The 26,874-nt window shown below is 39.7% G+C and overlaps 1 protein-coding gene across 4 annotated transcripts in view; it reads left to right on the top strand.

Annotated features, from left to right (window-relative positions):
• MOSPD2 (motile sperm domain containing 2) overlaps nt 1-26,874 on the top strand; it is a 144,700-nt gene that overhangs the window by 70,123 nt on the left and 47,703 nt on the right. For all 4 annotated transcript variants that reach the window (XR_004539875.1, XM_033948688.1, XM_033948687.1 and 1 more), the window contains 3 exons: nt 658-834; nt 21,226-21,338; nt 23,887-23,983. Coding sequence is in view for 3 of the 4 variants with exons in the window: in XM_033948688.1 (XP_033804579.1) it covers nt 658-834; nt 21,226-21,338; nt 23,887-23,983 (387 nt within the window). In the remaining variant the exon portion in view is untranslated. The remainder of the gene's footprint in view (nt 1-657; nt 835-21,225; nt 21,339-23,886; nt 23,984-26,874) is intronic.

Genomic DNA, 26,874 nt, shown 5'->3' with positions numbered 1-26,874 from the left:
AACCATGGTCTTCAGGTGTTCCCCTACCTAGACGACTGGCTCATCAAAGATTGAACATCTCAGGGGGTTATTGTAGCGACCCAATGGACTACGTGGTTCCTACAAAGCTTGGGATTCAAAATAAACTTTCCCAAATCCAAACTTCATCGGAGCTGTTCTGGACACTATCCAACTAAGAGCATTCCTTCCGCAACAACATCTGGAGGCTCTTCTTCAGCTCTGTCATGCAATGTCTTCCCGTTCTTCAATCTCAGCGAGACACATGATGATATTCCTAGGTCACATGGCCTCCACAGTACATGTGACTCCTTATGCCAGACTTAACCTCTGGCTCTGGCTACTGGACCACCAGGGTAGTACTGGAGGCCCACAGTGATGCAGGATGGGGTTAGTTCGAATATAAACAGACCCTCATTTTTGAGCCATTTTTTTGGCCCAAAAATCTCTGTTTATATTCGAGTATATGGTAATATGTTTGTCTAAGTTAAGCATGAGGTTAAGGAAAATTAACCAATCGGAAATTTGATTCCGTCTATGATTCAACTCAGCAATGACTTTTACATTCGTAGAACAAATGATTCAGATTTGGTAAAGTATACATGATTTTATGGGATGCAGATAATACTGGTAGAAAATAATGTTTGTTTTCAATTTTAGGATCCATTCAAGTACAGTTACCCTCCATTACCTGATGATGATTTTCAAACACCGATATGTGAGAGTGGACCTATTGCTGGTGAGGATGAAGCTGAAAGCAAAGAAGAAATTGAATCAGAAAACAGGGATAGGGGAGAGTCCTTCCACTGTGATGAACAAATGTATAAGCCAAAGAAGGTATTTTCTAGTAGCAATAATGTAGAAACTTAAAAATTAATTATTTCTACAAAACTATTTTATATTTTTTGGTGGTTGCTATCTTCTGTTTTGATTCCCTTTTACAGAACTTAGCCTCCATTCTACCTATGGAAAGTCAGTTTCAGAATTTAGTTATTGTTATTAGTACCTATTTTTCTGAAAATAAAATTATACCCATTTAGTGCAATGTAGAAATTTTAACATATTCTAATGCATCTAAAGGAATGCTTCAGTAGCTCAGCTTTATAGCTATTGCTGTTTCACTTGGTGATAGATCAAAAAGGAATGGCATTGGAAACTGTGGTCAGCTGCTACTATGATTGACTTTTGATTAGGCATGTTGAAGCTTTTTTATATTTAACATTCTGGCTTAGCTGTAGCTTTGTACTTGTATTTCAATTGTAAATACATATGTTTGGGCAATTTTTAGCCTAATCTTCTCAGTATGTGCACTTGCTGTTGAAAAAATAGACAAGTTAGGTAAATACCTAGGCCCGGATTCTGTATAGGATGCCCGGGAGGGACATCCTATACAGAATCGGGCCTACAATAAACCCGATTCTGTAACCGACGTCCATGTTACAGACACTGGTTACAGAACCGGGTTAGTGTAGACACAGCTGCTACACTTATTGTGGCAAGGGATCTCCCTGCCGCGATAGGTATAGCAGCTGCGGCCGCCTGTCCCCTCCCCCCAACGATCGTCGGAAGTAGGGTGCCCAACCACTTCTGCCGGAAGGCCGACAACCCCGATCACTGGCAGAAGGATGCCCAACCCCTCCTGCTGAAAGGCCAACCAACCTCCCCATGCTAACACCATCCCTCTGGACCTCCACTAACCTTTAATCATTGTTCGGCCAGGTCTTCCTACTGTTCGGCCAGCAGGCCCGCCTCGTTGAAATGAGGCAGGCCCGCCCTTTTCTGGCCCATCCCCGATAAGCCTAAGGCCTGATTGGCACAGGCTCCTCTTGCTCCACTCAGCTGGTAAGTCCCTCCTATCTGTGCCCTTCTCCATCTGCCAATTCCAGACTCCATCTCTTCTGCTTTGTTGCATCATATGCTTGGAACAAGCTGCCTAAATCCCTACGGCGGGCTCCATCTCTGGCAATGTTCATAAGCCCGTTTATAAGCCCACCTCTTTGAGAGTGCTTTTGACTCCTAACTTCTCTCACCTTGGGTTCTGCATCCCCTACCCTCTGTCACATCTTGTCTGTACAAGTTGTAAGCTGTTCTGAGTAGGGACCATCTATAAATATAAAAATGTACAGAGCTGCTTACGCCTTTTAGCTCTATATAAGTGATAAGTAGTAGTAAAATGATCCATCCTGTCCACAGAATGATTAATCAGATTAACTAGATAAGGTGGGGCTAAACCATATAAAATTTTGAATATTAAAACACATTATTTAATTTGATCTGGAGCCATCATGGAAAGTCAGTGTAGTTTTAAGAAAGGAAGAAAAATAAAATATCTGGAAATAGAAAAAATCAATTTCACTGCAGTATTCTGCTCAGTTTATAGTCTTATCGAATATTTAGTACATCCTAAATATATTCTTACATAATTATATTACATTACATTAGTGATTTCTATTCCGCCATTATCTTGCGGTTCAAGGCGGATTACATAGGAAGTTATTTGGATATTTCCAGAGGAATTATAGAGTAGAGCAGGTTGCTTCAGGGTATTGATATGATGTGGTCGTGTTTCCTCAGTGTATTGATAAGTCTCAGTGCTGTGTTTTATACTGTTTATAGTTGCTTTATCGTGGTTGCGGGGCAGGAGAGATAGAGGATGTTAAAGTAGTCTAGAAGACATAGGACTAGGGACTGGACAATGAGCTGGAATTGTTTTCTGTCGAAGAATTTCCGAACTTGCCTTAGGTTTCTCATGACCATGAATGATTTCTGTATTGTTTTGTTGATTTGTGGTTACATGGTATGGAATCTGTCTATCATCATTCCAAGAAGTTTTAGAGTAGGTTGAATGGGGTAAGTGATTGAGTTTATAGCCAAGTTTGTTATGGTTGGGGTTTTATGATTTTCGAGGAGTATGAATTTTGTTTTGTCTGAGTTCAGCTTCAGTTTATGATCTTTCATCCATGTTGCTACTGTTTTTAGTGTTCTGTGTTTCTAGTGTTCTGTGTTTAGTGAAAGAAATCACTCGCTGTATGCTCCAACCGCCTCTTCCTGTACTAAAGTCGGGCCTCACCAATCAAAAGCTGCTTTGACACGCAGCTCCTGATTGGTAGGGCCCAACTTTAGTACAGGAAGAGGCGGTCGGAGCATACAGTGAGTGATTTCCTTCACTTGCCGGCACTCCGGCTGCCCTCTCCTGCCTCCCTTGCCTGGTCATTCACAGTCAGGAAATGCCGCGAACGACCAGGACCGCGAATTCGCGGGGGAGCACTGTAATATGGAGCAGGAAATGGAAATGAGAGGCCATAAGAGATGGTTAAAATAGACAATCTCAGAGATAAAATACAAACAGTAAGATAACTTCACTTAGTGTAAATGTTGTAATGGTAAGAACTGAGTATTCTATCCGACCTGGATGCAATCAGTATTTTTGAACAGTTTTGATTAGTCTGCAGGGTTTCTTAATGAAATGTCGATATCAAAGGCTTGCTCAAAGTAAGTTTTTATTTTGTGTGTTAATTTTTTAAGGCTAGATTTAAAAGTAATCTGATTCAATTAAGATCTCAAATATAAAGGCAAGGTAATCCATAGAGCCAGTATTACATAGCTAAACACAAGACATTCTGTGAAAGTTGAATATTTGAATCTTGAAATTTATACAGAGAGAGAGAGAAGCAATGCCAGGTAGCAAATGAATTAGAATGACAATATTCCGAAAAGTTGTAGCTGAGCCACAAAATAGTCTGAGAAATCATGACATTTGAGTAGTCCAAGCAGCTAAGTACAAGAGCACAAAGTATGTCTTCATTTTCCAGGTAAAGCCAAAAAGTATGAATTCTGTAGAGTAAAAAAAATTGAGAACTGAAGAGATGATGATCCAGGTAGAGCAGGATCTAAGATAACTACAAGACTGCTGATTTATTCTCTTTTAGTGTAATTGGGTTCCAATGATAAACAGCACAAGAGAAAATGGGCTTTATTCTGAGAGACTCCAAAATAACAAAAAGATCCCACTGCTCAAAGCATAAGGTGTAAAAAGGGGGAGGAAAAGGATCTCGGAAAACCCGCTTGGTGACAGGGATCAAAAAATGAAACATGGAACCTTTTCAGACTTGGCTGAGGTTTGTTCCCTGCCACCAAGCGGGTTTCTGAGATCTTTTCCTCCCCCTTTTTACACCTTATGCTTTGAGCAATGGGATATTTTTGTTATTTTGAAATTGGGTCTCACTTACCATCTTTAGTTTATATCAGTGTGTTACTGCACTTTATTTTGAGAGACCCATATAACCTCTTAATTTATCATTTATATTTGATTTTGACACAAATGTGAGTTTCTTTTAATATAGAGGATTCAAGAAAAGAAGATTAACAGGGTAGTTGTATACTTCACCTTGTATGAATACATATGCTTCAAAATAGCTCGCAGGATGATAAAGACGCTTGTTTGTAAAAGCATTTTTAATGGTGTATTGAGGTAGTGAGAAGTTAAGATTATTTATGCAACACTCTGTGCCCGCTCTATGTACGAGTGATCTTTTATCTTTGTTTTACTGTTTTATTATTATGGGCTAGATTCACTACGGGCACGGATCGGATCCGACACATGTCCGGGGGGCTGATTCACGAATCGCCTTCATGCAAATGAGGGCAATCGGAATCACGCCCTCAACTGCCTGCCCAGATCATTCTGTAGCGATTCTGACACTTGCGCAGACCATCTGTAGATGGTCTCCGCATGCGCTGGCCCCCGTATCCGGCAGAGCAGGAAACTTTTTTTTTTTACTTTTGCTTTATTTTTTCTTCACAAACCCATGGTTTTAACCCACTTTAAACCCACGGGTTAAAACAATGGGCTTGCACTGTGGGGAAGGGCAGGAGAGTTGGGGCTGAGAGCAGGATATCGGGGCAGAGAGCCGCTATAGAGTTTTGACATAGGAGCACATGTGCTTCCAAAAGAGGGAGGGCTGCTGTAATTTTTTTTCTGCATGGGTTGGATTTCTGAAGGGGGGGGTGGTTTGCTGTAGATTTGTGCATGGGTTGGCATAGGGGCCAGTGTTTCTGGACAGACAGACAAAACTGAGAGCTGCTGGAGTTTCTTGGCTATTGGAGGTGATCTCCAGCTCCAGGCAGACGAGTGGGTGTCTTCACAGAAATGTAATCACAGATTGTTTATTTTAAAATTCAGCAGATGGCAGTGACAGGAGCTTGTTTGAGTTCACATGGAAGCTGGGCTAGCAGCCAGGATCCTCCTGGCAGTCATGCCAAACATTCAGGAACAGATCGGGGCTGAGAGCAGGAGATCGGGGCTGAGAGCAGGGCAGCAGAAGGCAGGGCAGTTGAAAAAGAACCTGTGCGACTGGTCCTCAGCAGTCACTTATTTTTGGATCGGTCAGCCCAGTCGGTGTCCCTCTTTTTTTTTTTTTTAGTGAATCGCTGCCTACCTACATTTGAATGCCGTTCCCCCTCATTTGCATGCGCCGATCAGAGAATGATCGGTACACAGGTTAGTGAATCGGGTCGCAAACCGATCGGTACACGATCAGTTTGCTTAGTGAATCTATCCCTATTTATGTTTAATTTTGTGAGCTACTTAGTTGTAAGTTGGCTATAAATTAATTAAAGAAAAATGGGGTGCACATGAAAATGTGAGTTAGGATTTTGGAGACTAAATAATAACCCAAAACTTAGGACATCTTGATCAATCAATGTGGTTTTTTTTAAATCATTTTCCTTAGAAAAATAATTTTTGATAATCCAAAGGGGTGTTTAAGAATAATGACTAAATTAAACAATGAAGTATGTTTTGCTTCCCAAAGGTATCAAAGTATCAAAAGAGTAATGTTTAAACTTTGAAGATGAATTGTCTGGCATCCTGCTTTCAGCACACGAATATTAATGGTTTTGTTTTTTGAAGTCATGTTTACTAACTTATGAATTGTTGAGGAAAGGTGGAGCATATGACATATAACTCTAGGAAAGGGGATGAAAGATCATATTTCGGGTTGGAACAAAAAGGAAAACACCACTCCACTCTGATCTTATAAGCATAATACCTTCAATTAGCAAACCTCTGCTAACACAACTAGCCCATAACTCTTTTCTTGTAACAACCTCTTGCTTTCTTCAGGACTTCTTTAGACATAAGAACAGCCTTACTGGGTCAGACCAATGGTCCATCAAGCTCAGTAGCCCATTCTCACGGTGGCCAATCCAAGTCACTAGTACCTGGCCAAAACCCAAGGTGTAGCAATATTCCATGCTACCAATACAGGACAAGCAGTGGCTCCCCCCATGTCTTTCTCAATAACAGACTACGCTATCCGCTCTTACCACATCCTCTGGCAACGTGTTCCAGATTGTAGTGTGATGACCTTCATCAGACATTTTGTATGGACCCAGCAGTAAGTGTACAGTAAATTTGCTTGTGACTTAATAGTTGATACTTGTTGGTTTGTGTGTAATGGATGCATTTTGAGTCTCATTTTCTATTGGTTATAGCATAGCATCAAAATGAGGATGGATGGCCTTCTAAGCAAGGCAGCTGGTGAGAGTTACCAGCCCAGTGAGAATATGAATCTACCTCATGGGACCATGCAATAAGAGCTTTGTTTTTTGGTGAGAACCTTTGATTTTGTGATTTAGATTGCCTAAATGCAGTGTTATGCAATCTTAGTTACTATTTTTATTTTCCCCTTTTAGAAAGAAGAGGACAATTATACACTTTCCTGACCTGAGATACTAGCAAAAATAAAGCTGCTCAAATTTTAAAGTTCTTGCTGTGTTTGGAGCTTTTGTGAAACCTGTTACTTTTAGTTAGTGATGATTTTATATGAACACTGGAACTTCTATATGGTTTCTTTTTCACTTCAAGGGATTTCAAAGTTAAAATAACAACGATTCATCAAAAGAAATATTCAGTCATATGAGAACTTGCAATTGAGCAAAACTTTTGCACTTGACGTTTAGACTAAATATAGAAAGATTCCTAGATGCTCCATAGATAAGGTTAGCCATTATTACTGCATGCTTGTACCATATAGATCAAAGGTGTCAAACTGCAATCCTGTCAGATTTTCCGGATATCCCTAATGAGCATTGTATCATATGCTGCCTTTATTGGATGTGAATATCTCACATGGATATACAGCAGAAGCTCACGGGGGTTAGGGGCAGAGCCGACCTGCGAATATTGAAAAATCGTGGATAATTTTTAGGGCTGGCTCTGACTCATCCCCGCCTCCCTCCTGTGTCCCGCATCTTACCCATGTCTTACCTGGTTGCCAAGCGGCAATGCGGGGCAAGATCGATCATACTATGCTCCTGCCCCGTGCAGAGCCATCATCAAAATGGCTGCCTTGAGTTCTCTTTGTAGTCTCTACAACAGGAACTCACGGAAGCCATTTTGATGACGGCTCTGTATGGGGCAGGAGCATAGAACGATCAATCCTGTCCTGCATTGCCGCTAGACCACCAAGTAAGGTCTGGGGAAAGTCTGGGATACATCGTTTCTTTAAAAAAAAAATTGCAAATAACCAAATCCGCGGGTACTGAAACTGCGGATTCAGAGGGGGAACTGTATATTAAGGAGATCTTGAAAACCTAATTTTTTCATCCTCCAGATTGTAGTTTGACACCCCTGATCTAGATGAATTGTCGGTTACATGTGCTTTTAGATTTCTCATGTCTTAACTAGATATGATTATTCATATATGTAAAACTGTTTCCAAATCAAAGTTTAAAAGTTTATCAACAGTCTAATTCAAAAGATTCCTTGATTTTGACCACTTCCCTAGCACACAGCATACATTTTACTTGAAATATTTTTATTATTATTCAGTATCAAACAAAAGACTTACAGAATATAAGTTCAATATAAAGCAGTTAACTTGTTCTGCAAAACATGTAAAACATACAAAAATCATTACTCATTTTCCTTTTGAAACCCATAAAGCCAAACTGGATCACAAGATGAGACTTTAGTGCTTATAGCCACTGATCCTCGCAATCAAGCTTTGTTCAGATTCAACAGAATCTACTTTATTTTGTTACGTAGAAGTTTCTGGACCCTATTCGTTTACAAAAATTAGACATTTCTAAATCTAATAGATGCTGGCACTATCATCATGATGTAGGAACACTGGATCATCTGCTGTTCTATTGTCCTTTGATACTTAACTTTTGGAAGTCAATATGGGGCCAGATTAATACCATACTGGAGGCATCAATTCCATTGACGTATGAGGTAGTTATATGAGGAACGCTATTGCATATTAAACCCCCCCCCCCATAGACTGCTATAAATGCTGGCTTTTCCTAATTATGACCGGGATAGCCATGCAAATGATTACTCGCAGTTGGAAGAATTGGGATCGCCTTAGTTTTCCTTTCTGTTGGGCGAGATTATGCTTAACTTATAAGTATGAGAAAATGAATGCTGACTTGCTGGGGCATAATAAGATATTCAAATTGGTTTAGTCTTTTGTAGATTTGTTATAGTTGTCCTTTATCTTTATTTTCCTTTGTATTGCACCCATACATCCAGGGGAGGAGCGGGGGGGTTAAATCTTTTGTTTTGGTATTATTCCTGATGGTAATGATAGATGGGGGAGGGAATTTTTATCTTTTGTATAGATTCTGATTGTTTATAAGTGCTTATTTGATTATTATTATTTGTATACAAATGTTATTGCACTTTTTGTTGCCATTAAAAACTAAATAAAGTTTTTAAAAAACCAAACAGAATCTACTTTTATAACTTTTCCCCTCTCCCTCCCCTCCCCGTCCCACCATTTTCCTTTAAGTCTTAAACCATTATATTTTAGAAGGGATGCATGCCTAATGTATCCATTTTTATCTCGCCTGTCCTGTTGTCCCCACGCACAGCTTCAGGATGCAGGAATGTCCCGTTTTCAGAAGGAGTGGGACAGGTGAGCTAAAAACAAGCCGCTGCCATTTATTTTTCTCTCTCTTCCTGCCCCCCCACCTTTCATTCTTTCTGTCTTTCTATCTCTCTCTTCCTGCCCCCCCTTCCTTCCTTTCTTTCTCTCTCCCCCAAGCCACCGCCGCACTAACAGACCATTTTCATGCAGTGACTGCACAAGCCTTCCCCCCCCTCGACGTCAAAATTGACCATGGGGGGAAGGCTTGTGGAGTCGCTGCACGAAGATGATCTGTTAGTGTGGCGGTGGCTTGGGGGGGGGGCGGGAGAGAGAAAGAAAGGAAGGGGGGCAGGAAGAGAGAGAAAGATAGAAAGGAAGGGGGGCAGGAAGAGAGAGAGAAAGACAGAAAGGAAGGGGGGCAGGAAGAGAGAGAGAGACAGAAAGGAAGGGGGGCAGGAAGAGAGAGAGAGAGAGACAGAAAGGGGGGTGGGGAAGGAGAGAGAAAAAAAGAAAGGATGCGCAGTTAGAAGGAAGTGCAGAGACTCATGAAATCGCCAGACAACAAAGGTAGGAAAAATGATTTTATGTTCAATTTAGTGATCAAAATGCGTCATATTTGAGAATTTATATCTGCTGTCTATATTTTGCACCATATTTAACAGGTTCTGGGGGTGGGTGGGGGATGGTACTGTTCCGTTTCGTTTTGAGGAAAAAAATAAATGGTCACGTTATGCATGCCTGAAACAAAGCTAAGAATACAATAGAGTAAACTACAATGTTACTCGGAGCAAATTATTACTACTCCTTCAAGCTAGGAAGAGATTGGCTTCAGGAGCATATGCAAGGGTATGGAGGATGTTTGAGAGATGGTATTTGCCGGGTTCTATAGCACCTTTTCCACTTACCTATAAAATTTGGCCCTAGTTCGAAATTAGGCTCCTAAATCTCAAGCCAATGAACAAATATGTCCTATATCAAAAGAAAAAGCTTTCTTTGCCTGAGAGTGAGATCTGCCTCTTTGGCTTCCCAGATCATCAGAGTGTGCAATTGATTCCTCCATTGCCAAAATGACAGAGTATGTTTGTTTGCACCTAGAGTTGAAGAATGCATTTCTTTCCTACTAGAGTCTTTCAAAACAAATAGCCTGTGATCTTTTCTCTGAGCTCCCACTGTATTCAACAATATTGGTTTTAGAGTAGCTTTTATCTGGTCTCTCATTAACTGATTTAGATATAACAGTTTTTCTCAAGAAGTTCTGAATTTTAGTATGGGCCCAAAAAGAATGAAACAAAGTATCCTTTTCCCTACATTTCCTACACATTTCAGCCTTTACTAGTTTTGCTTGTATTTGAGGAAAAGTAGATCTTATGAAGAATCTGTATTGACATTCTCGTAATTTGTGCTGACCAGATAAAATTTATTTTCATCTTAAACGAGAAATACTCAGTGCATGATTTATTTTAGCTGGATAGTACTATCTGGTTAAACTTAGTAGAATAAATAGGCTATCAAACTTAGCTGTCCTAAAATCTTCCAGTTAACTATAATCAGATATTTAGTGGACTTATCTGGATAAATTTAATTGGTCATTATTCTACTGAATATCAACCCAGAAGGTTAAAAAACACATTACCATATATACTGTACAATGATTCTTGACACCAAAGGACCCAAATGAAGATGGTCCATAAAAACCTTGACCCAGTTTATCTTTGTATTTCAACTGCATTGAGGGGGAATACGTTTCAAGCATCTTTTTATGCCATATAGATTTCTAGCAGTCTTAGGGAATGCATAATTTTGTTTAAAAGGTAAGTATATCTTTGAAAATGTAAACCACAAAGTAACCAGGCCCCCCTGTCTCGCATATAGAAAAATCTCAGTTTAAGAAAAGCCTGTTTACTGGCACTCTAGTCCAGGGATGTCAAACTCAATCACAGAAGGGGCCAAATTTTTTATTAAGATACTTAGGGCTCCTTTTACTAAGGTGCACTAGCGTTTTTAGCACGCGCTCAAGATTAGCACGCGCTAACCACTTGCTAAATGAAAAATACTAATGCAAGCTCTATGAAGGCGATAGCGTTTAGCGCGCACGCTAAAACCACTAGCGCACCTTAGTAAAAGGAGCCCTTAGTCTTAGTAGAAGTATAGGGTTACAATCTCTCCAACCCCACGCTGGCTCTGTGGTGTAAACAAAATAAATGAAAAATACTTTTCCTTTCTTTTAGGTCCTAGTACACACTTGCTATCTAACACCAGTTCTGACAGGGTACACATTTCAAATCTTGTAATCACAAAATAGGAAATAAAATTTATTTTTTCTACCTTTTGTTGTCTGGCCATTATTCAAATCATGTTGGTCCCAGGCTCTGGTTTCGGTTTGTCTTCTGATAACTCGCTTGACTGGGGTCTCCTGCCCATTTGTCATTTTCTTCTTTCTTGGTGCTAACCATCCAGCTTTCATCTCTGTCTTTCCTGGAGGTCTGGCATCTTTCCTTTTTTTTGTCTCCATCCCTGCAGCTGTAGCGATGGACCCCACCATCCCCAGATCCACCATCTCACCTTTTCTCAACTACCCTTTCATCCAGCATCTCTTCATTTTTCTTCTCAACAACCCTCTTATCCAGTATCTCAATCCCCCTTCCACACCATCCCTTGTGTCCAACTTCTCTCCCTTTCTATTCCTTCCCTCCATTCCGTTATCCACCATCTCTCTCCTTCTCCTCTGTTTTTAGACCCATTATTTCTTCCCATCCCCCCCACAGTCCAGTATATGCACGTCTCTTTGGACCCCCCTTCCTTCCCTCCATGTACTTTGACACCAGGGCCCGCCCCTCCCCCCCCATGAAGGCCTGCATGTTTTCCCCCTTCTTTCTAGCATCCATCAGCTTCCTGGTCTCCCCTTCCAAGCAGCCTGCAGAGGACTGCCAATCTGCTGTAGTGATCCTAGCAGGCTGCCATCTGCTTCCGCAGCACGTTCCCTCTGCCGCAGTCCCACCTCTCTTCTGACATAAGGGACTGTGGCAGAGGGAACATGCTGTTGAGACCAACGACAGCCTGCTTGGATCGCTAAAGCCGACTGGCAGTCCTCTGCAGGCTGCTTGGAAGGTGAGACCAGGAAGCTGGGAGAGAGATGGTAGACAATGGGAGGGAGGAAAGGAACAGAAAGGGTATTTTCTCATGGGCCAAATTTGGCCCACCTGAGTTTGACACCTCTGCTCTAGTCCAATCTATGGAGTATTCGCTAACTAGCTATTGTTGAGCCAAGACCTCTGCCTGCACCTTGATATCTCACTACTAAAGAGCATTCTAATCTGAAAAAAGGTGAGGGGGGGGGGTTACAGAATTTAATTAAAATCTGTTGGCATAGAAACTTTGTAATAATATGTAATGTTCTACAGATTTCCTTATAATAGCAGGCATTACAATTCAACACCTTTTCTACTGATAACTTTATGGCAAAGAGAGATTAAAAATGTTGGCTGAAAGAATGTAACCAAGCTTAAAAAAAAAAAAGGTAATATTCTGAGGAGCCATTTCAGGGCATAAAAGGCCAATATAACTCCTCCAGTGTAAAATAGCATAAACCAGCTACTTTATAGACTGAAACCATTATTACCAGAATCTGATTTTCGTAGTGTAGTCCAAGCTTTTATATTGAATAGAGTAGATTATTATAACTCACTGTATCTAGGAGTTTCTAAAGGGAAATTGCAAATGCTGATCAATTCGGCTGCTAGATTGATTACAGGGGTTCCTAGGAGCTCACATATATCTCCTACTCTTCTCACTCCATATTCGTGGTTTCAGCAATCATGGGTTTGATTATTCGCGGTTTTTAGCTTAATGGCTCCTCCCCCCAAATTACATCAGCTTACATAGAGAAATCACTGATTTCAAGCGTTTACAGAGAAAATTGCTGATTCTCAGCACATTCTTTACCGTGTTTTGCCTCTCCTTCAGGAACACGCCAGGTCTTCCACCATGTTAATAATAATAATAATTTTATTTTATATACCGCCATACCCCAAAAGTTCTAGGCGGTTCACAACAATTAATTGAAATACAAACAATACAAATCATTGAAATCAAGAAGTTATATGCATATAATATAAGAAAATACATACATGCCATATAAAGAGGGTACAACAATTTTAAAGGAATAAAAGATTATAATAATAAAATATATTAAGAACTCAGCCTGTTATTCGCGGTTTCACCATATTCATGATGTTTTTTAATAGAAAACAGTAAATAACATATGAAAAAGTTATTTGCGTTTTTTCTGTATTCGTGGGTCTGTTAATCCCCTATCACAGCGAATACAGAGGGAGAAATGTACAGTATATTGAAACAGTTACACTGGCTGCCTATTCAGCAAAGAGTACATGTCTCCCTCCGTGTTTGCGGTTACAGCATTCGTGGTTTCGATTATTTGTGGGTTTTAGCTTGCTGGCTCTTCCCCCCAATTACATCAGCTTGCATAGAGAAATCGCTGATTCCAAGCATTTACAGAGAAAATCGCTGATTCTCAGCACATTCTTTACCATGTTTTGCCTCTCCTTCAGGAACAGGCCAGGTCTCCCACCATGTTATTCGCGGTTTCACCATATTCATGATGGTTTTTAATAGAAATATGAACAAGTTATTCATGGTTTTTCTGTATTCACGGGTCTGTTAATTCCCTATCACAGCGAATACGGAGGGAGAAGTGTACATTTTAAGATCATTGCAATCATTCATCAGATATTGTACCATATTGCTCAAAGGGTACTACAAGAATTGTTTGAAATTTACCAACCTAGAAGAAATCTAAGGTCTGAAAACACTATGAAATTGAGTTTAAAGGGGAGGATGCCTATTATTCATGTTAGAATTGGAGCATCAATGATGTCGGTGGTGGGTGTCAAACTTTGAAATGCTCTGCCAGGCATACTGCAATTTTGTGTTTGAAAGATCAATTTTAAGAAAATGTTGAAAACGCAGCTCTTTGTTAATGTTTTCCTATGAAAATGTTGCTACTTCTGTTCTTCCTGTATATAGTGCCAACGAATATCTGGGTTTTAACTTTTTACATTTTTATTGTTGAACGTTTAATTGATAAGATGTCGTCCATTGTTTGTTCATATCCATGCGACTAAAGGGCGATCAGTATATTATGTGTGTAACCAATATGTTAACCGCATAGTTTTATGCGGTATATGAATTTTTAAATAAATATTTCAGAAGAACACTATACATCTGTCCTGGAAGACTGATGCAGGAGAAACCTGGTATCAAGCAGATTTAGGATTTGTTAAATAGTTGCTATTGAGCAGCACTCCATCAGAAATAGAAGATGGGGTTGCCCCTTTAATCCCCCAGTGGTTTTGTTCCCCACCTCCCATGTCAAACTGGCAATATAAGAGCATTGGGATACATTTCTAAGTTACTTGCTGGCGTTGAATCCATCGTTGGTTTTGTATTATGTTTTTCTAAAATGGATGTTCATGCTGCTTGCACCCAGTGCATAAGCATCCTTTTCTCCTGTATTTTAGAACATGCTCTAATTGGCAGATTCTTTTCTAAAGTACTGGTGAAACTAGAGATGCACTTATCAGCTTGTTTCAGTTCTTGCTTCTATGACCTGTTTAGTGATTTTCTGCCCCATTTTAAAGTAAACTTTCTGTATAAAATGTGTGCTATTGAGGCAACCTCAGTAAAATACTAGGGCCACCTAATGATAGGGAGCCACCTGAAATTGCACTCTTCCTTCTTCTCTTCCCTCCCACCCCACCAATGGCCAGGTTTGGGTCTGGTGTCTCTCTACTTTGGCAGTTGTCTACCTCCGCATGTCATTCCTGTGGTGGGTTAGAGCAGAGGCAGCACCAAAAGCTGCTTTCTGTTTGGTAGAGCCTGCCTTCTGCATATCCTGTCTCTCTTATATAACTTCCTATGAGCAAACATGGCAAAGGAAAGGCTCCGCTGAAAGACAGAACAGCTTTCAGTTCTGCCTCTGCCATGGTGGACTAAAGGGGAGGTGACAGAGAAAAGAGAGAGAGAGACAGCCTGCGAAATCCACTGCTATTTCTAGGATAAGCATCATAAAATCTGTATTGGTCACTGTTGGAAACAGGATACTGAACTTGATGGGCCTTCAGTTTGTCCCAGTACGCCAATAAAGTTTTTAATCTGCCAATCAAGTTGAAATGGTTCACTTTATAACAGCAACACATAGTCTGTTAGGGTCAAAAGCCACAAAGAGCTGGGAAGGCTACCTTTGAGGGTATGGTACTTCCAGGTGATATGCTAGAGCATGTTTGCAGTCCAAGGTATGAAGTGTTGCTTCTCCAGGATGGGTATGTGATTTTGTAAAGAAAACAAGAAGAACTATAGATTGATTGAGGTGGAATTCTGATACTACTTTAGAAAGGAATTTCAGATGTGTCTGAAGGAGTACCCTATCATGAAAGAATCTTGTGTAAGGTGGATCTGAAAAAGGAACCTGAAGCTCAGTAACACATCCAGCAGAGGTGAGAGCTACAAGGAAAAATAACCTTCCAAATAAGAAGCTTTAAAGAGCAAGATTGAAGTGGTTTAAAAGGAGTCTTCATAAGAACAGAAAGAACCACATTGAGATCCCAAGAAATTGAAGGTGACTTGGTATGGAACAAGCTTTTAATGAAGTAGACCAAAGTATGAACAGATAAAGGTGTTCTACCTAAATGTGAATGGAAAGCACTGATAACACTTAAGTGAACCTTGACTGAATTTGTTTTTAAACCAGGAGTTGGAAAGATGTAGAAGGTAGTCCAAAACGCAAGCACATGTTCCACCCAACTAGAATACAACCTGGCTCATAAAGAAAAATATATCGTCTAATTTTGGTGATCTGAGAGACATTATAAAACAAAGATGCAGACTATAAATAATAACTTTTCAGTTCTGAAAGAACTATTTTATTTAGTTTCTGTCTGTCTGCAGAAGAGCAGCTAAGAGTGTGATGGGTCACACAAATGTATTAATTTTTAAATCTTATGTTAAACTGAAATTTTTATGTAGCTCTTGGAACAAATTTGCCTTTTAACATGAAGATTTAGACATTGAAGATGTTTTTTTTAAATCTTTATTTATTGGGATGCATTAGCCACCTTTATGAAGAGATTCACTCAAGATGGTGTACAGCAAGTACAGTTCAACACAAAACTTAAATTTTAATAGTGTCTGTGTATGGCCATTTGGTGGAGGATGGGCAGGGGAGGGCTTCAATGGCTGGGAGGGTGTAGATGGGCTGGAGTAAGTCTTAAAAGAGATTTCGGCAGTTGGAACCCAAGCACAGTACCGGGTAAAGCTTTGGATTCTTGCCCAGAAATAGCTAAGAAGAAAAAATTTAAATTGAATCAGGTTGGGCAGACTGGATGGACCATTCGGGTCTTTATCTGCCGTCATCTACTATGTTACTATAACAATAGTAAAATGACCAGATATAAATATAAATACAATACGATGAATTCATCATTGGGCCCTAAGTGATTTTGTGCACGCTAAATTCTTAGACACTGATAGGAATATAATGGGAATCTTCCAGCCTATTTTACAAAGCTGCGCGGCAACAGCCCCGAAGCCATTTAAATCTCTATGGGCTTCAGGGCCGTTACTGCGCAGCAGCCGGTAGCGCGGCTTTGTAAAACAGGCCCTTAGTGTTTAGCGCATGCTTAATTGTGTACCTGTAAATGAGATAAACTAAAAATCAGCAAGTTGAAACTTAATAATAAGACTACCATGAAACAGTATCAAAAATATACATACTTAACAACACTGAAATTCAAATGAGATAATATAACAATATTGGCATAATACTTATGAAACATAAGCACACACCCAGTCTGTTAGGATCAAAAGCTACAAAGACCTGGGAAGGCTTCCTTTGAGGTTTGGTACTGTTCAGGTGATATGCCAGAGCATGTTTGCAGTCCAAGGCATGAAGTACTGCTTCTCTAGGATGGGCTAATGCTTAAGATAGGTGGTACAGAGTTTATTGAGATAAATACTGTAGATGGGTGGTTAAACTCAAGGAGAGTTGTTTATACAATTAAACAAGATATAAGGAGCTGATCCAAGTTACACTGTGTGTAGCAAGCTAGTTCATAACATAAAATTTTATTTGTATACCGCAATACACCATGAAGTTTGATGCGGTTAACAAGAGTTAAGTAGAAAATCATACATGAGAGGTGAGGATGCAAATAACATAAGAGTACAAATAACATAGTTAAATACAATAGGGGTAAGGTAATACAAGAAGAACTCAAGAAATGAACTGAATTCGAATCTCGGTACAGATATAGATATAGAGACTCGAAAAGTGAGGGGGCTGGTAGTAAGAGTAGAATGAGTCTATATAGAGGTGCAGAATGAGTGTACAGTATAGTCATTAGCTCTGTGTATTAAAGGCTTGGGAGAATAGACAGGTGAATCACAGCAGGAGTGAACTTCCTTCGATCCTGCCCGTGCAGAGCAGCTAGCTATTTGACTGCTGTGGGCAGGAGCGAAAGCAGTTTGATCCTGCCGCAATTCACCGCTGGACCACCAGGGATACTAAAGGCACTGGCAGAGCTGCTAGTGGCAGCCAATTAGCTAGTGACTCTGCAAGTGCAGGAGTGAAGGATGGTTGCTCCTGCTGCAATTCACCACTGGAGCACCAGGGAAACTAAAAGGTATGCAGGGGTGGCAGGAGAGAGATAAAAATAATTAGAATTGACTGGGACAGGAGGTGGGAAGGATCCCTCCTGTCCTGGACACTGCTGGACTATCAGGTTTCACTGCAGGCCCAGTGGATGCCTACAAGGCAACAGGAAGGAGGAATGAAAGGGTACAGAACATGGGAGGGAAGGGTGCTGGGTGCAGAGATTGGCAGGGCAAGGGAGGGAGGGGGCTGGATGCAGAGCAGCGAAGGAGGGGGAACAGGGTGCAAGGCAAAGGCACTGCACTTAAACACACGCACACACACCCGGTTTATATTCAAATCAACGTTTTTCCTCCTTTTTTGTTACCTCGTTTATATTTAGGTCAGTTTATATTCGAGTATATACGGTAATTATATGAGCTCTGGAGGATGAATGGCTACTGCTCTATGATTTTTACTGCTTTTCAGGGGTTACCAATAAAAGCAGTTTATAAGTAATATGAATGTTTATATGAGTTAGTGTAGGTGAAAAGAGGATATACTGTAGGAATCTGTATAGGGGATAAGAGAAGAAAGGGCTTGAAAGAGATTAGGCCAAGCCCGATTAGAAAAAGAAATCACCCACACAAGAGTGGTAAAAGAAATAGCAGAAGTTTTTATTTTATTTTTTGTTACTGGATTTTTTTTAGGGGGTTCATATGCATTTCTTATATCTAGGTAATGGCGGAATAGAAATCTCTAATATAATGTAATATCTTTGTATTTTGCTCAGTACAGAAGAAAATATGCATTTCTGTGTTGTGCTGCTCACAGTGACTGTGATGTCATGGGATTTCCATTTCCAATTTTGTTCTTATTCTTTAATTTGCAAGAGTTGATCTGTGCTCTTTGTATTTGACCACACAGGGATTCTGCTGACATCTAGTTTCTGGGTAGGGATCAATAACAGTTTGCCATATCGGCACAATATTGCAAGTATGAACTTGTGTTAAGGAGCTTACTCTGAAAACAAACACGAAGACAATAAGGATATATGTTACAGCATATATTTACGCCTCTCAACTCACACAAAAGTGATGTCAGCATGTTCAGAAATGTTTGAGACACTTGCTTTTACACTTGTACTGTACATTTGCCTCTCTTTGCTAGAACCAAAAATAGTCTCCCATCATACTGGGATTGAACTTTCCCTGATATCTGCTTTCCATCACCTTGATATCTTGATGAAATCATTCCCCATTCTCATCGCTGACATCACCAAGATTGTGTGGGAAGAAGTCGAGGTGAGAATGGAAGAAGTGCATTTTAAGTTAGCTGATATGCTGTCAACATGTTCTCCACAAGCTCAGCATAAATCTCTGATCTGTGATTACCAAGAAAATTCTGAACAACCAGCACAAATGCTGTTAATCTGGAATAGCAGAAAGTGCAGCACACTTGAGGTGCCCATGCTTTATCTTGGTCGCCAACTTTACAGCCAAAATAATGCTTGTATGTACTTTGAAGTCTGCTGGACAGATTCTTTCGCTGATCTTGTACAGTAAATTGTCTGCAGACATAACAGAAATTACCAGGATGGTTTACACAACCTCGTCTGTTCATAATAATTATAATATCTTAGACAAAAACAAACAAAATATAAAAATTCACAGGTGGAAAAAGCAGCACCAATCACTTTTTAGTATAAATTTTCATATTACTGGTATATATGATCAATGAGCTGTCCTAAAATGCAATAGTGTTACAAAAACTGTAAAATACTGACACTTCACGGTAGCATTATTGATGAAAATGATATAAACACAAACTGACGCATAATTTAAAAAAAGTATGTGATAGACAAAAACTGTTTTCAGATTTAGAATCCGCATGTGGCCCTTGTTAAGGTATAGGTGACAGAACTCCAGTCGCAAAATGCTTGTTGACCAGTGTTATTTCTGGGAGCAGATCTCACTGGCATCCGTTGCACTTGTTCAGTTTCTAGTGGCCTCTTGAATTGTAATGAAAGTACGTTAGGGAGCCAATGTTTGAAAAATTTACAAGCATCTTTGTCCTCCATACCTTCATACAGTCCAAGCACTCGCAAGTTGTTTTTTCGGCATTGATTACTGAAATCCTTTATTTGCATTTCTCTGCTATGGATCATTTTGCATCCACTTTCTGATTAGTAGCGATTTCATCAACTTTTTCATATTTTTGTTCTAAGGTACCATGTTCTTGATCCCGAACTGACATTTTGATGGTAATATTCATAATCTCAGTTTTGATGTCTGTTACATCTTCTTTGCTCTCTGGGGGCATACTGGAGATTTGATGCAATTATTTGACTACTTCAGCAATATTGTCTTCCTCAGAACGGCCCATATCTGACTTAGTTGGAGATGGTGGGTCTGTTTTCAATCATTTTTGCACTTGAATTTGCTGCAAAAGCTGCTTCAGTTTTATCCAGTTTTGTGGAAGGCATTTTTATACGTATTTTGATGACTGGAAATTCAACAGCAAAAAAGGTTGGTGCTCATTTTAGGTTGATGATAGCAAGCACTCATGTTTCAAGCTTCCATCTTGATCAGACTCCCTAACATCCCCCTCCCCCAGGGATTCGCATATTGATAAACTTTTATGATGACTATGAGGAGCTAAAAAAGAACTGGCACATATGCAACAAATATGATCTGGTGAATCAAGAAGCCTTCAAAGTACATCTTGTCCATCTTTTTGATGTTGCTACTAGTGATGCATTAGTCATAATGAAAATTGAGGAAGACAGGCTATTTCTAATAATGTGGAGGCAAAATGTTTTATCATGCTGCGTGGCCTTTGACACTGTACTTGCACAGAAGGAGGATACAAAGAGAACGTGAGAAGAAAGATTTAGTAAGTTTGCAGCCAAAGTAGAGGCAGAAAATGTCATTGTCAGTAGTTCTGCACACTTCTCTCCCTCTGACTAGTGAATTATCTGATTCCAAGTATATTGCTGAAGTTGACTCTTGACAGTTGTTCAAATTCAGATGCTGATTTTAAAGTTGGTCAAAACAGCCAAAGGTGAACATCCTTGCACATCCTGAAGTGTGTTGATTTGCCAGACAGGGGTACCACATTTGTCATTTGTACTGTTGTTTATCCAACTTGCTCCAAAGCCACACTGATGAATACTGACTGAATGTAGGACTGCTGTTCAGCGTTTACACATGCAAAAATTTTTATATTTACTGTGGAATGACAGTTACCAGTCATCACTAGACATTGACCAATGCATAATAAATCATTAAGCCAATAAGCCTATTTTCAGCAGTAAGTAACAGTATGTATTTTAACTTCTTCCCATGTGCATTTCCACACAATTTAGATTTAAATGTAAAATTAATATAAATTTTGTACTTGCATTTTATGTATTTAATTTAAAAAAAATCATTGAGCGATCTCTAACTGTTCACCAAAAGGCTTATAATTTTGCACAATTAACACTGGCCACACTTAGAACAAAAACAGACTTGTGGAGGTCATGTCCCATGAACTTGATTTTTTTGGACCACCCTAATATACTGTATAGTTAGAAGAGCCCATATGGTGATATGTACAGTAAGTTAATTGTAAGGGTTCCTCATTATTTGCTGCTGTGGCTGAGCTCAGTGATTCTTAAATTTGTCTTAATTCTTAACTTTTCTGAATTTTGTTTTCATTGTTCAGTTGAACTATTTCGAAGAAGTATCCAAAACCGAAGAATGTGAGAGAATGGATTCAAAGATGAAATATTCCAAAAAAACATTATCAGTGTTTAAAGGTCCTTTATTACATATCAGGTAATACTGATTTGGGCAATATTTTATCACATATAGAGATTGCTTTATAGTGTTTACAAAGATTACATTTTTATTTAAATTGATCACGTTAAAAAAATACAACATAGCTTACTTTATGCTATCTTATGGCTAGCAAAGTTTTAGGACTGTTATACCATGTAAACATAGATGGTAGTTACCAAACCCAGTAAGATATTTATTCCATCTCTCCCTCTCTTTTTCTCTGATTCCTTTTATTTAAGGTTACCATATGGCTCCAGAAAAAGGAGAATGGATTGAGACATCTGGGTTTTACTTCCACTGAAAGGAATGGAAGTAAGGAGGACAGCTAGAGACATCTGGTTTTTACTTCCATTGAAAGCAATGGAAGTAAAACCCAGATGTCTCAATCAGTCCTCCTTTTTCTGGAGCCATATGGTAACCCTACTGTACACACTGTGTGAAATCAGTCAAGGTACTTTTGTATATGAATGCTTAATGTTTGAATGGAATGCTGTTAAACCAAGATTAATCCATTTTTAATTAAACCATTTTATTCCTCATGGAATTCAGAATCTTAGATAATACATTAAAATTGTTGAAGGATTAGGAAATCCAAGTCTTATTAAACAATTTTAGGTTGTTCTAAAGTCTAGCAGTTTTTTTCATGTGCTTTTATTGTAGTCAACTCGTATCAATCCTTGTATAAGAAAATATTTTTGGTGTCTCAGAATGACACCCCATTATTTGGTTTCTATGACATTCCTTATTCTGACTATCCAAGGCACTTTCTACTGTACAATGTGCATTCTGTGCACACCATTCTGAGCATGCATAATGTGCACAGCAAAGCCATGCAGAGGTGCAAAAAGCCTTGGGATTAGCGGGAAGCAGTGGAAGAGGCAAGACAGGAAGAATGGCCACAGCTAGAAGCATAAAGAGAGCAAGGAAGGACAGAGCACTTGCATCAGCCTAGGGAGCTGTGGAAAGGGTGCTGCCTTCAGATAGAGAAGATAGGACACACATTCTCCATTTGTTTTCTTAATAGATAATTGATTTTATATTTCATTTGTATTTTGATACTACAAACTCAGATGCATGTCTGGGGTTTCTAGTATAAAAGCATTTATCATTAAGGTGATTTCTCTATGTTTTTCTTTCTGGTTATTAATAAATATTTCATTTGCTTCCTAATCAGAGACATCCAGATACGCAGTTTTGTCTCCCTACTAGCAGATAGAGGCAAAGGATTAGTTTGTTGATTTTGGTCATATATAAGGACCTTATACAAACATCAGCTCTTCAGTATTATCTGTCCCCAGCAGATGGTAGGTTAGCAAATCAGGCTACTACAGAAGTTAGGCCAAATGTAGAGGAAAATGGTCCTTAGGAATTGCTCTCCTCATAGTGGAATACAATTTTTGCTAGAGGGCTTCCAGAGCCATAGGATTTGGTCCTTTGACTCCAGGAGACTGACAGAATGTGGAAATGGGCTATTTCTCATGGATAGGCAAAGACAATGAGTTGAATTCTGTAACCTCAAGAGTGGACACTAGATCATGAAGTTGTCTGTAGGATCTTTTGGGAGTGGGGCATCCCCTTTAATAGTTTTCTTTGCCATTCATTCAACAAAGACATTTCTTATTTCTGCTCCAGGAGAGGAATACATAGCAAACTAGCCTCAAATGCCTTCCTTCTACATTAGAGTAGGGTCTTCTGTACACATTCCTCTAATATCTCTCATAACAAAGACCATGCAGAAGCTCAGACAAGATCAGGGAACCATGATTCTCTTAAACCCCTTACTGTCAACAGAGAAAGCAAACTTGCTGATCCTGTAATAGGGGTTTTCCAGTGATAGGAGAATAATGTAGTTGCACAATCTCACTATTGTGCCTTTGTCAGTTGAATGTATACATATTACAGACTGAAAGGAGAGAAGACACAGGATTCCTTGCATATGCCTTGAAAAACTTAGGGCCTCTTCTATCATACTGCAGAGAGCCGCGCTGAATGGCCCATGCTGCTTCTGAAGCTCATAGAAACTCTTTGAGTGTCGGGAGCAGATGGGCAATTCAGCGCGGCTAGTGCAGTTTGATAGAAGAGGCCCTTAAGATTTTTCTGACTCTTGGAGATCAGATTCATCATGTGGTTCACCTGATGGCATCACTACCATTTAAATTACTGTATTATTTTGCTGTCTGCGAGAACTCCCACTACAGGCAAGCAACTTTGATTAAAAGCTTATTTTTTTCTGCACATATTTCACTTTTATCTGAAAAAGCTAGCAAGATTGAATGCTCACAGAAATATAGTTCTAAAGAACTGCATTGCACCCTTTAAACTGATTAAAAAATTATATTGAAATTTATTTTGGCTTTTTGTCTGGAACTTGCTTTGGGGTATTGTGATCCACTTTGTAAGAAGTATGTGACTCCCTATTGGGCAAAGAACTCTGTTTACCACAAAGAGAGGAAAGAGTTATCTAGGTTCTGCCAATCCCCAAATCGGAGAGTGATTCATAATAAGCTGTAGTTAAAACTTACAGAATATTTTTGTTTTCACATAGCCCGGCTGAAGAACTACATTTTGGATCTAAAGAAAGCAAAGAGAGGAAATGTTTAATCGTTCTCACTAATGTGACAAAAAATGCAGTTGCATTTAAGGTAAAAAAAAAATTGAGATGATCTTGTTTGTGCTAAATGACTAATTCTTCTATAATAACACAGCCATAAAGGATGGGAGTGTGTCATTCTGAGTCAAAGAAGCTTTCCAAGTGACAGCTTTGAATCATAATGCATTTGAACTAATTATTAAACAATCAACTAGCCATATTTCTAGCAAGCTGCTCAAATTCTCATTTTATATCCCTTAAAGTTACTGATGGGAGCTTTATATAAACTTTATATAAGTATTGACATTCTGGGCAGGACCAAAGGTCCCTCAATCTTGGTATTCTTTTTCTAACGGTTGCTAATCCAGGTCACAAGTACCTGGTAAGCTCCCCAAAAAGCAAATTTCCATGCTGTTCATTCCCAGGGATGGGCAAAGGCTTTTCCCAAATCTTCCTTAATAGCAATATATGGACTTTTCGTCCAGAAATTTGTCCAAACATTTTTTAAACAAAGCTATAATAACTGCTTTTACCACATCCGCTGGCAGTGAATTCCAGAGCTTAATTATATACTAAGTGAAAATATTTTCTTGTACTTTGTTTTAAATGTTTTACTTTGTAACATCATGATTGTCCCCTACTTGTATTTTTTGAAAGTATATGATTTGTGTTCATCTATTCCAATCCATTCAGGATTTTGTAGACCTCTGTCTTTTCTGTCATGAAGAGGTGCTGAGTGAGGATCTACTAAGGGGAAAAAAAACTCCATTGGAATATCTTACCTGCTTGGCATTTAAACTTGGAAAAAGGTGCGAGTACTTCTGCAACTACAGTGTGACTGGGAAACATCATGTCACCAAAGCTGTTTGCAAGATACAGCTTCTGTCTCTGTGCGAACAGAAAATATTACCCAAGCAAAGGGGTTCCATGTGCAAGCTGTCATCAGCTTGAATACCTCATGAAGGAAGTAAAGGAACAGAGAGAGGAGGTAGCAAGACTAGGACGCATCCATGAGAATGAGAGGTACATCGATGAAATGCTTCACGAGGCATCAAAGATTTCCAGCAGTGGGGAAGAAGAGGCTGTACTGAGGGAGGACAACTGGACTCAGATTACGGGACCTTGCAGGATTAATACTGTTACTCCATCTGCCTTTGAACTGAAGAACCAGTATGCAGGCATGGAAGTGGAGGAGATGAGAGCATCCCAGGGAAAGGAAGGACCAATGCTCAAAAAACCCAAAGTTGCTGGATTGGTGACCACTTGGAGGTGTAAGGTTGTAATGGTTGATGATTCTCTTCTGAGGGGTAGAGGCATCCATCTGCAGACCAGACATGATGTCTTGGGAGGTATGCTGTCTGCCTGGTACCAAAATCCAAGATGTTATGGAGAGTTTGACTAGACATATCAAACCAAATGACTTATCCATTTTGGCACTGATGGTACTGCTAGGTACCCCTCCAAATGTATCAAAAGTGACTTTGTGGCTCTGGGAGATAAGGTGAAGCAGTGAGGTGCACAGGTAGTATTCTCGTTGATCCTCCCTGTTGAGCAAAAATGCCAAGGCAGAGAAGCTCGCATCTTGGAGATGAATGTGTGGCTGCATGGATGTTGTCATCAAGAGCGTTTTTGTTTTTTTTGGACCGTGGGATGATTTTCTAAGGGATGGTGGGCATCTATCAAAGACGGGCTAACCTACTGAAGAGGGCTTCAAACTAGAGTTGTTGGGGCAGGGTGATCAAAGCCCCCAGGTGAGTATAAACCCTCAGGTAAGTGAATCACCTAATACATCAAAACAAATAGAAAAAGGAGCAATCCTGGAAAGCAGTATATACTAATGCTTGAAGTATGGAAACAAGGTTTTGGATCTAGAAGCTGTGATTGAAGAGGCTGATTTGGATTTAATGGTGATCACAGAGACGTGGTTCACAGAGAACCATGGCTGGGATATAGCTATACTGGGCTATAATCTGTTCAGGAAAGGCAAGGTAGGAAGGAAAGGAGGGGGAGTGGCCTTTTATATAAAAGATCATATTAAAGCTGCACAATTGCAGGTTCTGCCAGATAAGGAAGAGGCACTATGTGTCAATCTGGAAAAAGGTTAATGGAATTGTATTTACATTGTGATACACAGACCTTCATTGACGGAAGAAGTGGACAGATTTAATAAAAACAATCAAAATATATCTGTAAAAGGGGAAGTACTACTAATAAGTGATTTTAATATTCCAGATGTTGATTGGGGTATCCCTATTGCGGGATTTCCTAGAAGTAGTGAAATCTTGGATTTTCTATAAGGAGAACTGTTCCAGCAGTTGGTAATGGAAACCATGTGGGATGAAGCCATACTGGACTTAGGCTCAAATTCACTAAGCTCACTGATTGTGTCCCGACCAGTTTGTGAGCCTTCTCCAACCTGATTCATTAACCTTCTGCCCGATCTGATCCGCACCCGATCCAATCTGCACATGCAAAGTAGGAAGGCAGCGATTCACTAAACAGAAGAAGGAGCACCAATTGGGCTGGCCAATCCAAAAAGAAACGACTGCTGAGGACCAGTCGCTCACATCCTTGCCTGCTTTCTGCAACCCTGAAATCCCAGCCATGAAACCATCAAAATAAATCATCTCCCTGCTCTCTGCCAGCCTGTGGTTTTAACCCACGGGTTTAAAGCGTGTTCTGTTCCGTAGTCTGGCTGCAAAACGAAAGTCCTAAAACAACAATTTTAGTTGTCGGGCAAGCAATTTTTAACTAGCAAAGCCCTGAAGACGTCAATTAAATAACTGCTAGCATATTATTAAGTGCATTCCACTTGGCAACCTTTCCCCTGTAGCGCTGATTGAGTGGACATTATAGAGAGTGGGTGGGGCTTCCCTGGGTCCCTGGCTAAACGTGGAGCGGGGCTCATGAAGTTGAAATGCTTCCTGCACATGTGTCTTGATC

Source organism: Geotrypetes seraphini, chromosome 6 (genome assembly GCF_902459505.1).
Source record: "Geotrypetes seraphini chromosome 6, aGeoSer1.1, whole genome shotgun sequence".
In the NCBI taxonomy this organism is placed as follows: Eukaryota; Metazoa; Chordata; class Amphibia; order Gymnophiona; family Dermophiidae; genus Geotrypetes; species Geotrypetes seraphini.
This window is presented reverse-complemented; position numbering and strand designations above follow the sequence as displayed.